The sequence below is a fragment of the Stenella coeruleoalba genome, assembly GCF_951394435.1.
Source record: "Stenella coeruleoalba genome assembly, chromosome: 12".
Classification (NCBI taxonomy): Eukaryota; Metazoa; Chordata; class Mammalia; order Artiodactyla; family Delphinidae; genus Stenella; species Stenella coeruleoalba.
This window is the reverse complement of record NC_137158.1, coordinates 19814021-19829144: the sequence shown is the minus strand read 5'-3', so window position 1 is coordinate 19829144 and position 15124 is coordinate 19814021. Positions and strand designations below refer to the sequence as shown.

The 15124-nt window shown below is 38.3% G+C and overlaps 1 protein-coding gene across 2 annotated transcripts in view; it reads right to left on the bottom strand.

The window, feature by feature from the left end:
* Window positions 1-15124, bottom strand: part of LOC307195037 (cytochrome b5 reductase 4) — an 82227-nt gene that overhangs the window by 4716 nt on the left and 62387 nt on the right. For both annotated transcript variants that reach the window (XM_079938665.1, XM_079938666.1), the window contains 4 exons: window positions 13273-13413; window positions 11507-11659; window positions 8565-8715; window positions 8169-8255 (listed from right to left, as the gene is read on the bottom strand). In XM_079938665.1, the coding sequence (XP_079794791.1) occupies window positions 8169-8255; window positions 8565-8715; window positions 11507-11659; window positions 13273-13413 (532 nt within the window). The remainder of the gene's footprint in view (window positions 1-8168; window positions 8256-8564; window positions 8716-11506; window positions 11660-13272; window positions 13414-15124) is intronic.

Sequence of the window (15124 nt, the reverse complement as noted above, 5' to 3'; positions counted from 1 at the left end):
TTCTTCCCACAGCTCTGCAATCTGTTAAGTGAACTGCTGATGAACAGCCATAGCACATTCAAAATTCTAAGCTCTACCTGCTCCCTTTGCACCATTTCTGCAAACACAGTTAGTTCTTATCATTTTCAGTAGCATCAGATCGAATGTGTTTCTACATTTTCCACTTGAGTAATATGTTAATCTCAATCTTAAGAAAACGCTGAAGCGAATAATTTCTCTCGTGAGGTGGCCCTGGGAGCCAAACATCAGAACAGAAGCAAGACATGGCTGGAGCTGTGGTCCTCGCCTGGCTGGGCTGCAGCTGGGTGAACGCTCCCAAGAGCGGACGGGCCAGCACAAGCATACAGACCAGCTCAGGGCGCCAGCCGGGGCTACAGAACCCGTCCCAGCTCTCACCAGACCCAGCCTCTAGGGCTTATAGGTCCATCTGTGGAACAAGGTGGGAAAACTATATGCTCTCTTACAATTCTAATATTCTGATTTTATATTTAAAATCCCAACAGAGACGTGTTTTATTTCTTGCCTTCAAAGTTCCCATTTCACTTTAGCAGCAATAGGAATCCACCCTATACAAAACAGTACCCCGAATACTCTCTTTTACTAGCATGTTTTCCTTCCCAGCACTTATCATTAAGATAGCGTTACGTAATTCTGGAACGTGATGTTTGTTTGCTGCTCCATGAGGCCAGAGTCCTGGCCTGTCTTGTTCATACTGTATCCAGACCTAGCTTGAGGCAAGTGTGCAAAAAATACTTGATGAATGAAAAAAGGAATTTATTTAACAAGAAGCCATATTGGTTAAAAATAAACACTATACTCAGAAGAACAAAGCCATATGCTGGCATCTATGAAATTACGTATAAAAATGTACGTGAATTTGTAAGGGCATTTTTCTGGGAAGAAGGTCTATAACCTTTCATCAGATTATCAGAGGGCACCCAAAAGCAGCTGTGGAACCACTATCTTAAGACATTTCTAATTATACATAGACAACGCAATAAAACATAGCAACTGCCTTGTTAAATTACAAATAAAAGATAAGTCTCCTCTGCCTCTATTTCCAATCAGCCTGTCACTGGAATAAAACTGCTAAGATATAAATATATAAAACTGCTAAGATATAAATATATAAAACTGCTAAGATATAAATCAATACTGGTGTCCTTTGTCATCTGAATAAAAATCTTAATTTTCCTTTAGTGAGATGCTTTAAAAAGAAAAAAAAGAAAAAAAAAGTCTAATCAGTGGCATGCTTTCTGCAGGCATCTACTAAAGGGTGAAAAATAACTGTGATCCTTACATAAATGGTATAAATTCCTCATGTATTTTGTATTTATTCACATATTGGTCCCCCGGGTATACCTTTGGGTCTCTCAGTGGAAAACGTGACCAGGTGGCACGGATGCAATTTTCAGGGGATTGTAAGGAGGATGCTCTCCTGTTTCTCTTCTCCTTCACAGCCCTGGAAAAGAGCTTTCACTGGAGCGGGAGCAATCCCAAGGTAAGACTCAAGAATACATGAATGAAGGGCTTTTTATACCATATCAGGATACAGATGGTTACTGTGGATGGTTGCTTCTGAATTTTTCTGAAGGGCAACTTACTGTCTGAAGCATTTATAGCCTTGAGGCATGAGGGGACGCACTGGCAAATGTCCTGAAACTCCTTTCTGCCCTATGATTTCAGAAGTGCCAGAAAGGACTGGGACTCTTGAAAAGGTTACTTGAAAGTAAATTTCGAGAATCCATAAAGTGCAAAGCAACATGAGAGACAGAAAGAGAGAAAGAGAGAAAGAGAGAGAGAGAGAGAGAGAGAGAGAGGGAGAGAGGGAGAGAGGGAGAGAGGGAGAGGGAGGGGGGGGAGAGAGAGAGAGAGAGAGAGAGAGAGAGAGAGAGGGAGAGGGAGAGGGAGAGGGAGAGGGAGCGGGGTGGGGGAGAGAGAGAGAGAGAGAGAGAGAGAGAGAGAGAGAGAGAGAGAGAGAGAGACCTGCTTCTGATGAATGCCTATGAGGTCTAAATGTCAATGGAAGTAAACAAGCTTGTCCAAAATAAATTACTTTAAAGTAGGCTGATAAATGACCTGAGATTAAAAAATCTTGAAATATAAATGTATGCATTCAGTCTAAACCATATGCAGAGCCTGAAGTCATTCAACAGCGTATTCCCTCCTCCTCCAGGCAACCAGCTTCCCAGACCCACTCCTTCCTATTTCTTAAACAAACATACATAGCCCTGCCTTCCCAATTTTACTGCCACAACTCCAGGTCCGGCCCTTCTATCTCTTGTCTAAGATGCTGCTCTAATAAGCTTACCCTCATCTATCTGGCATATCCTTGTTATACTAGTTCTCCTAAAAACCCAGATCCAATCTCACAACTTCTTTGCTAAAGCTTCAGTGGCTTGTCACTGCCCACAAGTAGTACTTCAGAGTATTTGGGGCCCCAGCTTTTCCTGGTTTCTCTAGCTAAAGAAAAATACTAGAATCTGCAGAAAAACTTGCTATTTGCTCATGGGAAAAACAGCTCACAAAATAAACAGCTAGGGGTTAAAAATATTTCTCAAAACGAATCTGATTAAACACGTGTGCTCCTCCAAATGTTAGTGGTTGTCCATGAAAACAAAAGGCTAACCTGGCAAATAAGTTTGGGACTACTGGGTTAAGAGAAGTTAAATAGATTTGTTTAGAATTTCTCAAAGCCTTGAATATGCTAAGTTCATATTAAACTTCAAGAAGATAACATAGTATACATTATTTCTCAAACTTATTTAATCATAGAGCCCTTTAGGGGGAACACATAAATATTTCAAGGAACACATTCCAAGAAACACACCCCTGGGACTTTCCTGGTGGCACAGTGGTTAAGAATCCGCCTGCCAATGCAGGGGACATGGGTTCAATCCCTGGTCCGGGAAGATTCCCACATGCCACGGAGCAACTAAGCCCGTGTGACACAACTACTGGGCCTGCGCTCTAGAGCCCGCGAGCCACAAGTGCTGAAGCCCACGTGCCCTAGGGCCTGTGTGCCGCAACTACTGAGCCTGCGTGCTACAACTACCGAAGCCCACGCGCCTACAGCCCATGTTCCGCAACAAGAGAAGCCACCGCAATGAGAAGCTCTCGCACCACAATGAAGAGTAGCCTCTGCTCGCCGCAACTAGAGAAAGGTCACACGCAGCAACGAAGACCCAATGCAGCCAAAACATAAATAAATTTTAAAAAAAAACAATAATCATTGGGAACTGTATTCAATACCTTGTAATAACCTATAATGGAAAATAATCTAAAAAATATATATCTCAATCAATTTGCTGTTCATCTGAAACGAACACAATATTGTAAATCAACTATACTTCAGTAAAAAAGAAAATCCAAAAAAACACCACCCCTGGAGGAACATCTGGGAGGAACAGAGAGTGGTATAGGGTCCAGATTAGGGGCCCACACATCTGAGTTGCCTCACAGGCTGGGGAAAAAGAAAGGCGTTCAAGCACCTTGTTTAACTTACTTGTGCTTCTGGAATCACTGGATTTTGCTGTCTTAAATGGGACTTACACATTGCTGGTCCCCAAACTGACACCAGAATATAGAAAAACCTTTACCTTCGAGAGGCTACTGTCAAAGTGGATCAATAGGCCTTGGTACACTTTGACTTAGTGATTCTTCTGGTGAACCTTTATCCTGCATAGTTAGAGAGGTACAGAAAAATTTGTACTTACTATGTCGAACAGTAGAGTAGAGGGTTGGTTAAACAAATTATGGTATGAACTCAATGACCAAATACAATGCAGCTATTAAAAATCATGGTGTAGTGTGAGTTTTCCCAACTAGCGCTACTGGCAGTTTGGGCAGGATAATTCTTTGCTGTCCTGTGCTGTCTTGTGCACTGGAGGCTCTTAACAGCATTCTTGTAGGCTCTTAGCAGTCTCTACCCACTAGGTGCCAGGGGAACCCCTTCCATCAGTTGTTACGATCAAAAGCGTTTCAAGACATAAATGTCCCCCTAGGGTGTCAGGGTGTCAGGCAGGGAGAAACAGAATCACTCCAGGTCGAGAGCCACAGGTTGAAAGTGTTCTATACATAGAATACACACAATTCACTAAAAATGTAGTTATAAAAAGTATAGTCAGTATGGCTACATTATTTAAAAATACAAAAAAATAATGTGCGCATTTAAGTGTATAAGTGCGTGCATGTGTGTATGTATGTGTGTGTCTGTGAGAGAGAGAGGGAGAGAAAGAGAGAGAAGGAGAATGGAAAGATACAAACCATAATGTTGTTCCTTGGGTGGTAAGATTATGGGTGATCTTTTCCCTTATATATTTTTCTATACAAATATGTATTAATTTTAAAACAGGGGAAAATCAGCAAATCATCAAATTCTACTATTTATAGAAAAGAATATGCTACTAACTTTACTAAAATAAGGTTATTATCTTCAAACATGACTGCTTTGAAAGGGAAGGAAAATACTTATTCTATTTATATATTACAAAATGCCATCCAGAAGTCAATCTCACTGTCAAACTGTCCTGCACCTCAAAAAGAATCCTGCAAAAGCAGAGAACTCAGAGCGGGCGCATTCTACTGGGGGAGGGGGGAGTACCAGCATGTAAGACTGAGTCAACCAGGCCTCATAACACGGCTCAGTAGTCGAGACAGAGATAAGTGAAATTTAATTTGGATTTCCGTTTACATAGTAATTACCTACACCTACTGCTGTACATATTTACCTTCTACTGGAGTTAACAGTCAAGTGTAATAAAATATTTGGATAAAATTCAGGCAAGCTAACTTTTTTTTTTTCCGTTGAAATTTTATGCTTAATGACATGAAAACTGAATTGAAACAGAAACATCCTGAAAGAGTACAAATCGTCTACCTATTTTCGGCAATTCTAAGATTAAGTTTAGCAACATGGGAAAATGAAGAGATCCATTCCCTGGATTGCATGAGAAGATAAGCCCACACAATATCCTGTTCCCCGTTATACCCCCATACAGGCACCTGGGAGACGCTCACAGGAAATTGATGAGTAAATGAATGTTACAAATATGCTAACTCTGGGCGAGGCACCCACATCCGCTATCTCATGGCCCCCGCTCCCAAACAACCCTCTGATGGAGATATCGATGTCCCTGTTCTACAGAGGGAAAAACTGAAGCTCCCTCAGATCAAGTGACTTGCCTGAGGTCACAGGTTAATAAGTTTCCATCATACAACAATATTTCGAAGAATTTCCTTTGCTAACTATATTATCTGGATAAACTCTGAGGACAAGCACAGCATGCTTGCTGAAAATGAAAATATTAGGTAATACACCAGTCTCAGTATACATTTTTCCTATCCCTCCTTGTTCCCCAAAGGATTGAATGGAAAGCTGTGTCCTAATCCTACAGAGAGTAAGGTATTTCATTTGTTTTAACTATAGAACTTATTTTTTTAATAGTCACAATCCAATAATAATTTAACCAAGGAGATGTGTTCAAGTTTCACATTCTGCCATCAGAAACTTTATTCCTAAAACGAGCAGTGACATTGGAGAGTCAAGATGTAGGAAAGGGTGGTTTAACAGATAAAAAAAATTAAGCCTTAAATGTTAATTAAATGACAGATGTGACAAATTAAAACTACCTTATATTAATTTGAACTTTCACTTTCCTTCTGTGTATGGGACTCAACAATTATGCTCTGAATGAACAGTACTACCGAGAGCCATCAGTAAACCTTTAAGGCTAGGTTTCTCCTCTATCTGCATAAAACCTGAGAATATGGAAGGTTCCTGACAAATGTTTCAAAGCCATGTACATACACAAGGCCTCTGTGTTTCCCACTGAGGGTCTGACCCCAAGGCCTTTGCGTTTTCCAGGGAGGGTCTGACCCTGAGTCTCCAGGGGGGCACAGATCATTCGAGGCTGGAAGTCAGTGCCAGTAGAGGGCCCCCAGCAAGGAGAGTGTATCCCCAGAAAGTGGAAGGAAAGGGAGGGAGCAGAGAGCGCACAGTATCGGGAGCAGGCAGGTGAGAGCCGGGAGAGAGAGAGTGAGCAGAAGAGAGAGGATAAAGGCAGGCCAGAGGCAAAACACTCACTCCTCCCAGCACACTGGAGCGTCTCACTCACTTAGAGCCAGTTATCCAGAAGTGAAAAAGAAGGGGCCTTTCCTCATCCTCAGTCCTGCAGCCTACGCAATTCCACCAACCCAAATTATGTGGACCAAGCAAGACAAAACAAAATACACAGGGGACGTTGTTAAAGGGCACTTCATGTTCAGAAGCTGTAACACATGCCTTTCTACCAATTCTTTCTTTTTTTTTTTGATTTTTTTAACTTTTTATTTTATATTGGAGTGTAGTTGATTAACAATGTTGTGTTAGTTTCAGGTGTAAAACAAAGTGATTCAGGTATACGTATACACGTTACTTCTTACGTCGAGTTTAACATCAATGGATAGACTAAGAGTACAATGTCTGTTTGCTGAAATAATAGTAAATGAATTTTTCTTGTACAAGCAAACTATCTTGAAGAATACCATGTCCCAAAACTGCCAGAAATACTTTTTTAAAAAAATCTAGCTAAAAAAGTGTAGCTACGTCTGCTTAAAGTCTTTCAAATGCTTGTTTAGGAAACAGGAGCTCAAACAGTCAATACAAGAACACATGTATACAGAGGTCCTTCATAACAGCAACCCAAATATCTGAGGCAGGGCTTCACAATTTCTAAGCATTTGCACTATCTTCTCTAGTCCTCACAACAGGCTTATGAAGTAAACAGGAAAGATGTCATTATTCTATTTTGAAAATAAAGGGACAGGCCCACAGAGCTACGTAATTTTTGAATACAGTTTCAAGCTAGTAAAGGGTAGACTGAGAACCAGAATTTAGGTCGTTAGGCTTTTTGATAAATGCTGCTTCCGATATTCCACTTTGAAAATTAGTGAAAAAGACACTTGAAAAACGCAGGAATTTCTATTTCTTTAAATTATGCTCTAAATTGCTGTGCAACTACTTAAGTATAGTACATATTCTTAGGTTTATGTTTTAAGTATGTGAGAAAACACTTCGGTGATTAAATTCAGGTCGTCCTTCATTTGTGCAAATTATTTACTAAAAGAGAAAGAGGGGGAGGATGGGAGACAACAGAGAGGAAAAGACTAGAAGGAACCACGGCATCACCTTAGTGAGGATATTCAGAAAATATTCAGAAGAATCTGGAGCCCCAGGGACAGCTGGATTTCTGAGGTCTTTAACTTTTAAAATGTCAAGAACTTTATCTCCACCATACTGTCATAAACATAAATACTTACGTCAGATATTTTGTATGACTTACGAAGTTCTGCAATTCTTAGAAATAGTTTTTAATGATTACAAAAATGCTTCAGAAATATGACAGCTTGTTCAATTCATTCTTCTTCTGAAATTTTGTTTTGAATTTCCAACTGCTTTCATACCTCTTTAGGGGAGATGGGGCGTATGCGTGGTTAAATTATCTCACTTCCTTGGACTGTGCTAGGGCTCTTTTTTCAATGAAACAAATTGCTACCTTGCTGTCCTTGCTGCCTCATTTTACCACTGAATTCAGCCTGACTCAGACTTTTTTCTATTACCTATACCAGCATTTCCCAAAGTGTGTACTGAGGACCACTAATGATATTTAATACGTGTTAATGTGAACGAAAAAAAATGAAGAGAATCTTGCTAAACAATGCAGAAGGAATCCCCTTCTTGGAAAGTCACAATGGACATTGGCATAGTAAACGCTCTAAGAAATCCTGTAGTAAAAAAACATGTTTATTTTTGCTTAACCTACCTCACCAGATTTATCTGATCTGTCCCCATTATAACAAGAAAATCTTGAATTACCAAATTGGCTACACTGGATCATTTTCAATGAAACCTAACTCAGTATACACAACATAACATAAACATAAAGCCCAGTATATATTTTAGTGATACATCTCTGATGTCACATTGACTTTATCAAACTATCTCTTTGGGAGAGGTGTACTAACATTACTTACATTTAGTTTTTTGTTCTTTTTTTTAAGAGAATTAGTGATTATTTTTGTTTGAAGGAGTTTCCTGGTCAGTTAAAAACTCCAACCAAAGGAGGCAGGGTATCAACTGACTAAACCTGTATGAATATTTAAAAACAGAGCTAATACCACTTTTATACCTTTTATCCTTAAATGCTAACTTCTCCAATTGGCTTCTCCAAATTATGTCATCCTCTGTTTTATTGAAGAACATCAGCTTCACTTTCCTTAAAAGAAAAAACAACAACAACTCAAAAGGTACCATTTCGATTATAGAATTAAAAAATATGCATGAATGGAAAGTCTAAAAGTGAACTAGCATGAATGTTTTTTTAGTGCCAATTAGGTAACCAAAAATATCAAAAATAAAGGAATCAAGTAAATAAAACAGCTTGGAGTGGAGGAAGAAGAGTGAGAAATGACGACTGAGGGATAACATGTCTGTTGAGGTCCACTAAGTATTTAATCGATTTAGAATACCTTCTACTAATCTAGCAGTCTTACAAGGGGTAATAATTAAAGATAAAATGACATACCTGAGACTGGGTATATTAGTCAAAGCATAACTCAGTACTTTAACCATTGGTGTGAAGCCTGTTCCCGCTGCCAATAAAAAGAGATCTTCCAAGTCTTGGAACTGGGATATTTTAAAATTGCCCTCGGGATTGCTTACAGAAACATAATCTCCTAAACAATGAAATATACATAAAATCAGGGGAAAAAAATGAGACCGTTAACCTAGCTGAATTAAGAACACGAGGAGAAACAGGTTGCATAATTATCAGACTACATCTCAGTTTTTAAGGAATGTAAGGGGTTTTGAGAATACTCATTAGGCTCCCAAGTATGTCATTATACTCAAATTATCATTATAATCAAATTAATAACGAGATTTCATTATACTCGTTTCCCAATATTATTTTCCCAAATCAACTGGAGTCTCTAACATACAAACTATTGCCAAATATTTAACTACAAATTATCAATAAAGGCTTGATTGCTAAACTAAAACTAGGCACTTCAAAAGCAGAGTCCGAGTATACCTGTCTTGCACAGTATAGGGCGGAAAATACACATTCACTACTTACATATGATTCTTAACCACAGTAATAAGCGTAGTAGGAGAGAAAATTGAAACGGAAATGTATTCTAATATCTTATGTTGTTAGTAAAAGTGCTAACTTTGCCTCCATCAAATCTCTGAAAATACCTATCAATTAAAACAAGAGCTGTTCTGCATTTAATTCCCATAAGGACAAAGCACGATCAGAAACCGTACTTGGGGCATGCTACTTCCAAATTTTCAATCAAAACAGTTGAATAAACCCTTTTCTGCTATGCAGTTGATATAATCGCTATGTACCACTCATATAAGAGAACTGTCTTTAGGACATTTCAGAAATTTTCAATGTAACTTTAAAAATACAAAATAAAGCTGACCATATTTTAAAAACAATTTCAAATGCTCTGGTTTATTTTTAAATGTTTGGATGCTCATAATTTTTCCCTTTTTTGTCCATGGCAGGAGAGTAAGAATGTTGTAGTAATTGATGAGTTAAACATTAGAAAGTAACAGAAGCTCCTTGTTATAGTTTGAAAGGGACCATAAGATCAGACATCCTCAGGAAAAAGTCAGCTGGTTGTTTACTAAAGCAGCCTCACAGAATGATATTAACTTGATAACTTCTGTCCACAGTCCAGTCCTTCCAATGTCATAACATTGATTAGACTCAGGCAAGGACTTGATGCTAATGAAGTTCACAAGAGATTAAAGCACACATGCCAGAATGGCAACGGATTTTCAGCCTGACTACCTGCATCTAGTGACCTGAGCATTACATGCCCCATCCAGGGCATCTCAATACCAGTATTGGAAGACCAAACATTTGGAACATTTGGAAGGGCAAAATAATCATTTAAAAGTTGCTTGATGAACATGGAATTGAAACAAAGAAGTGGATAATTTTATAGGGTAGCTCACATAGGCCATATTGAGACTTCATGAGTTACCACTGCCATGCCAGCGTACAACCCTCTAAGTGGCACCAGTATCTGTGCCATGACTAGTTCCCCTAGATGAAGTTGAAAAAACACTGATCTTGCTATTTCGGCTTTCCTTTCCCATGCTCTGTGCTGACTCTCCACCCTGCTCTCTGCTACACAATCTCTATGGATAGGTTATAATACCATCAGTTAAGTTTCCAGCTGCTATATTACAATCATGTTGTCAGTCCTTCGCAAGGTGATATCACCTTCACTAGATATGTAGGTATTCCAAAATTCGTTAGGTTCACATTTATGTCCAATATTTTGATTTATGTAACCAAAGATGACTCATCACATCTATTATATGTAGACTGCTGAGCTTAACTTTCAGAGAGCAGCAAATTTTCTCTATTTCCAAATTTTAGTGATCTACTTCACTCGATATTACTGCTAATACTGTCTTAAAGGGGAAGAGCTCTTTTATTGTTACGCAAAAGGCAGTCAAAAGTTGAAGACACAGAAAAAGGAGTAGAAACAGGAAGGGGGGCGGTCTCTAAATATTAGTAGATTTCCTTATAGTCCCTTTATTAATTCTCTCATAGTACTTTTATTGAGAGCCTGTTATGCGCTAACTGCCCTGCTGGGTATGGAAAATACAAAGATAAGACATATCTACCCTTAAACTCAAAATCCTGTAAAGAAGGAATATTATTTATTCTTATCCTAGATCAATGAACGAAGTGTTAGTTACCGAGGGGTTCAGAAGAGGAGGGAGGCTTCATAAAGTAAGTGATATTTTTTAAAAATATTTTTAAAAAGGTACTTGACAGGTAGAGAGAGGCATTCTAAAAAACTCAAGCACCTAAGAATGAGGATGACAAACCTCTGGACTAACTGATTAAGTCCTCTTCGTGACCTGCAAAGACTTGGATGCTTTTTCCAGCTTCACCTCTCACCATACAAAATACTTGTGCTACTCAGGTTATGGAGACCCATCCAAGGCGTCAAAGCTGCAGAGCAACATGATTAAATCTATCATCAAGGCAGTATGGAAAAAGAACTGGAAAATGCAGATTAATAGAAAGATACCAGTTAGAGGCAACTGAGAGAGACCAATTACAGATTAAGAGAGAAATGATGAAGGCTTGATCTAAGAAGGTGGCAGAAGGGATAGAAAAGAAAGATTAAAAAGTCACTGAGCGGTAGACTCAATAAAACTTAGTGACTGACTGGATTAGGAGGGAGAAAATGGGAAGATGCAGCGATGACTCGAGTCTCCAGATTGGGTCGAGGATGAACAGTGATGCTGCAAATAACAGATGAGGGATATGGAAGCAAGGATAGGTTGGTGGGACTAAGAGAACACGACTTTGGCTGCAGACATGATGAGTTGAAGATATCTGACAGACTCCCACCGGGAAATAACTAAAAGAAACTGTAACATGTGATCCAATCCAGAACACAATCTAGGTTAAAAAATATATATACTAACCAATCTGAAGATGATCAAGCTCTGGTGTGAAGAGTCCAGCAGGGTAGATTTTGATCAAAAAGTAGATGTATTTATTGTTGGGAAGAACTGGTTCCTTGAACTCTGAGAATAAGGAATCAGATACGGGTGTATACGGCTTCACAATTTCAGTACCTGGAAAAAGTCACAACAAAGAAATTCAAATCTAAAAATCTAAATGAAGATGAAGCATACAAATTTTATGATGCTATCAGTATATATTTAAAACTGTACACTTAATGTGAACTTAATCCTACGTTCTATATGTATGTAGTACATGTATATATACCCTAAACCTATGTGTGCTGAGATAATGTTAACAAATCAGTAATCTACCCATAATATAAATAATCTGTTTTTATTAAGCATGGCATAAGGTGATGGGGTTTTATGTTAATAAACTTAGACAACCATCTACACCATCAACATGTAAGCTTTGTAATAGGCTACAACAAAAATGGCATTAAAAGTTTATACAGAGATGCGAGAAGGTATTTACATAATAATTTTAATTATATACCAAATTTTTAAAAGATTTTATTTTATTTTATTTTATTTATTTATTTTTGGCCTCACCACACGGCATGTGAGATCTTAGTTCTCCGATCAGGGATCAAACCCGTGCCCCCTGAAGTGGAAGCATGCAGTCTTAACCACTGGATCACCAGGGAAGTCCCCATATACCAAATTTTTAACAATGGATACCAATGGCCAGTGGGATCATTTGCGTTCCAGGAAGGGAAGAATTTCACTTTTTACTTTATATATTTTGAATTGTTTTAACAATTTAATATTTTATATATTACTTTGGTAACTGAGAGGAATGTTAATCCAACTACTTCTAAGAATATAATAATAAAAAACAGGGTAAAATTAATAAGAAGTCATACTTTAGCCAGCCAAATTCCAAAGAAAGAGGAGTCACCACATATTTGAAAGACCAAAATTTTATACATGGTTCCATCACATATACAAAAATTAATCTACATGTAAATCATAATACATTGACAACAACCACACTGGGGAAGATACCAGCTATTGAATGATAACTTGGCATTAGTGATGATGAAGAGAAAAACTGAACAGTGTCATCATAATAAACCACAGTCACCAAATCCTGGCTGGTAGTCCGTGAGGCTGATTGCTGGAAAGGCTAGGAGTGTTATCTTCTGCAGTTTCAAAAGACTAAGAAGATGTCAGACATCGCTAAGAAAGGTATGTAAAACAAGTGAATGAGGTAATTTCAGGACGAAAATGAGGGGAAAAGAATTTACACAGTTAGGAGTATGTTTACAGAGCTTCTAATACTAGTGGCACATGCAAGGAAATCATTTATAATCATCCACTCGTTTTCAGTTTTATAAATTCAACTTCATAAATGACAGACCCGTAAGTAGTTAAATAAGAGACGTTAGTGTGTGTTCCTGGCAGTTGTCTTCACGGAAGACCATTTGTGTGCTCCCTCACCTCTTTCCTTTAAGGCTTTGTTAGTAATAAATTACAATGCTGGTGGCACTACCTCTATGACTAGTGATAATTTCTTTGTTCATACAGTGATGCAGCACAGCTATAGTTCCCACATGTAGGATCACTGCATCCACAAACCTAGAATCTGGCTATCACTAAGTCTAGCTGCCCAGAAACATTTTATTTATAACCTAAATGGGCGCTTCCTCGAGAGATTAGTACTGATTCCGAACTGCTTATAAAAGAAGAAAATGTTTCCGCAAAGCCTCTGCTTGCCTTACCTGTGATAGTTAGCTTGAAGTAAACATGTAGCCCAGTTGGCACCTGAAGATGTGTGCTTGGCGGCAGCATCAAGCAGAAAAGCTTCGTATCATGAGTCACATCTTCCTTGGAAATTAACTGGCACTTTCTGTAGTACAAACCTAGAAAGTGATTCATTTTCTCTTAGTGAGGAATAAATTAAATAAGCAGTACTCTCAGACCTACCACGCAAAAACACAGGCTCAGCTTTCGCTCTTTAGTGAGCTTGAGTTTCACTAACAGGCCTGTGACGTTTAAAAAATTCGTCAGTATTTTGAAAGTCTTATAGTGTTAGTTTTCTCCATTTTATTTCCTGTGATATCCATTTTCTAAAACCTGTAAGTACTTCTGTAATTTGAAAAATAAGCTCTATAAAATGAGTGTTATTTCCTCATGTCTGTTGTTATAGCATGTTAAAACCATTATAGCCTAAGAAATTAAAGTCTAGTTTATTTCTTCTTAAATTTACTTTTTAAAGTAATTCCATCCTTTAAGCCTATAACAGCTATATAATTAAACTGTAGATGTGAAAGATATTTGATAATCAACAAAGCTCATTCTAAATTCTTTTCTTACAGAATGGAAAAGTCCTGAAACTCAAATATTTAAGGTTTAACAATACCAGCACTATTCAATAACTTAGAAATATTTCTTTGATAAAGGCAGGAAAAATACATTCTTGTGTCTCTGTATGTGTATTATATATACACAAACAAAATTCATATGTATATGAATTATAGAACATTTCAATGGTCAAAAAATGATTAAAACAAAAAATAAACTTAGGTTTAAGGGTGTAAGTTCTGATTATCTGGAAAATTAATTTAAGTGAAAAACTGAAGATGCCAAGTTTGTGGTACTAAAATACAAATAAACGAAAGGAATCAAGTATTTCTATAAATAGGGGAAATATTTGAAATTAATACCCTAAGCTCAGGAAATATTATTTGTATACAGAGCAAAATAATACCACTTGGATTGGAAGATCTTGTTACAGAAGTTCTGAAAGCATGAACATTTTCACTTGTAAATTTTCTTTCGGATGTAAACAGCATGCCAGAGTAGACTTTGTTTCATAATTTCCTCTCTTTTATAAAATAGCATTTACAGAGATGTCAGGAATTAATCCTAATAAAGCATCTTATTATCCTAATTATGCTCTTTTTTTTGCCGTACACAGGCCTCTCACTGTTGTGGCCTCTCCCGTTGCGGAGCACAGGCTCCAGATGCACAGGCTTGGCGGCCATGGCTCATGGGCCCAGCTGCTCCGTGGCATGTGGGATCTTCCTGGACCAGGGCACAAACCCGTGTCCCCTGCATCGGCAGGCGGACTCTCAACCACTGCGCCACCAGGGAAGCCCCTATGCTCTTTTTTTTAACCTAAAAATATTTAAGTAGGTGCAGAAAGATTTACTCCAGACCTTAGGATGTGAAGGTCCTACATCAAATAATGAATGGTTAGTGGAAAACTAAAATTCACATAGAATCCTAAGAAATCATTTTGGCCACAGTTTCATCCAATTCTTTTCTTCCCTTGTCCCTTCTGCTCCCAAAGAACCTGGTCACTAAATCTTTCCATCTGTCACCATGGTAGCTCGGTATGCACATAATTTAGAGTGCATCGTTGCCAGGGCAAAGCTTAGACCAGATTACAGCTAAGGGTACCGCCCCAGAGTCATCCCGGAAGGCCTAATCCAGTACTGGACCGACGAAGGATCAGAGGACCTAGGCTCATCCCCAAGAAGAAATGAAGGTTCAAACGATCTCCTTATCCCTTCCTCTAGACCTTCCTGGGACCCGGAGTGGTAATACAATATGAGACCCCCATCTATA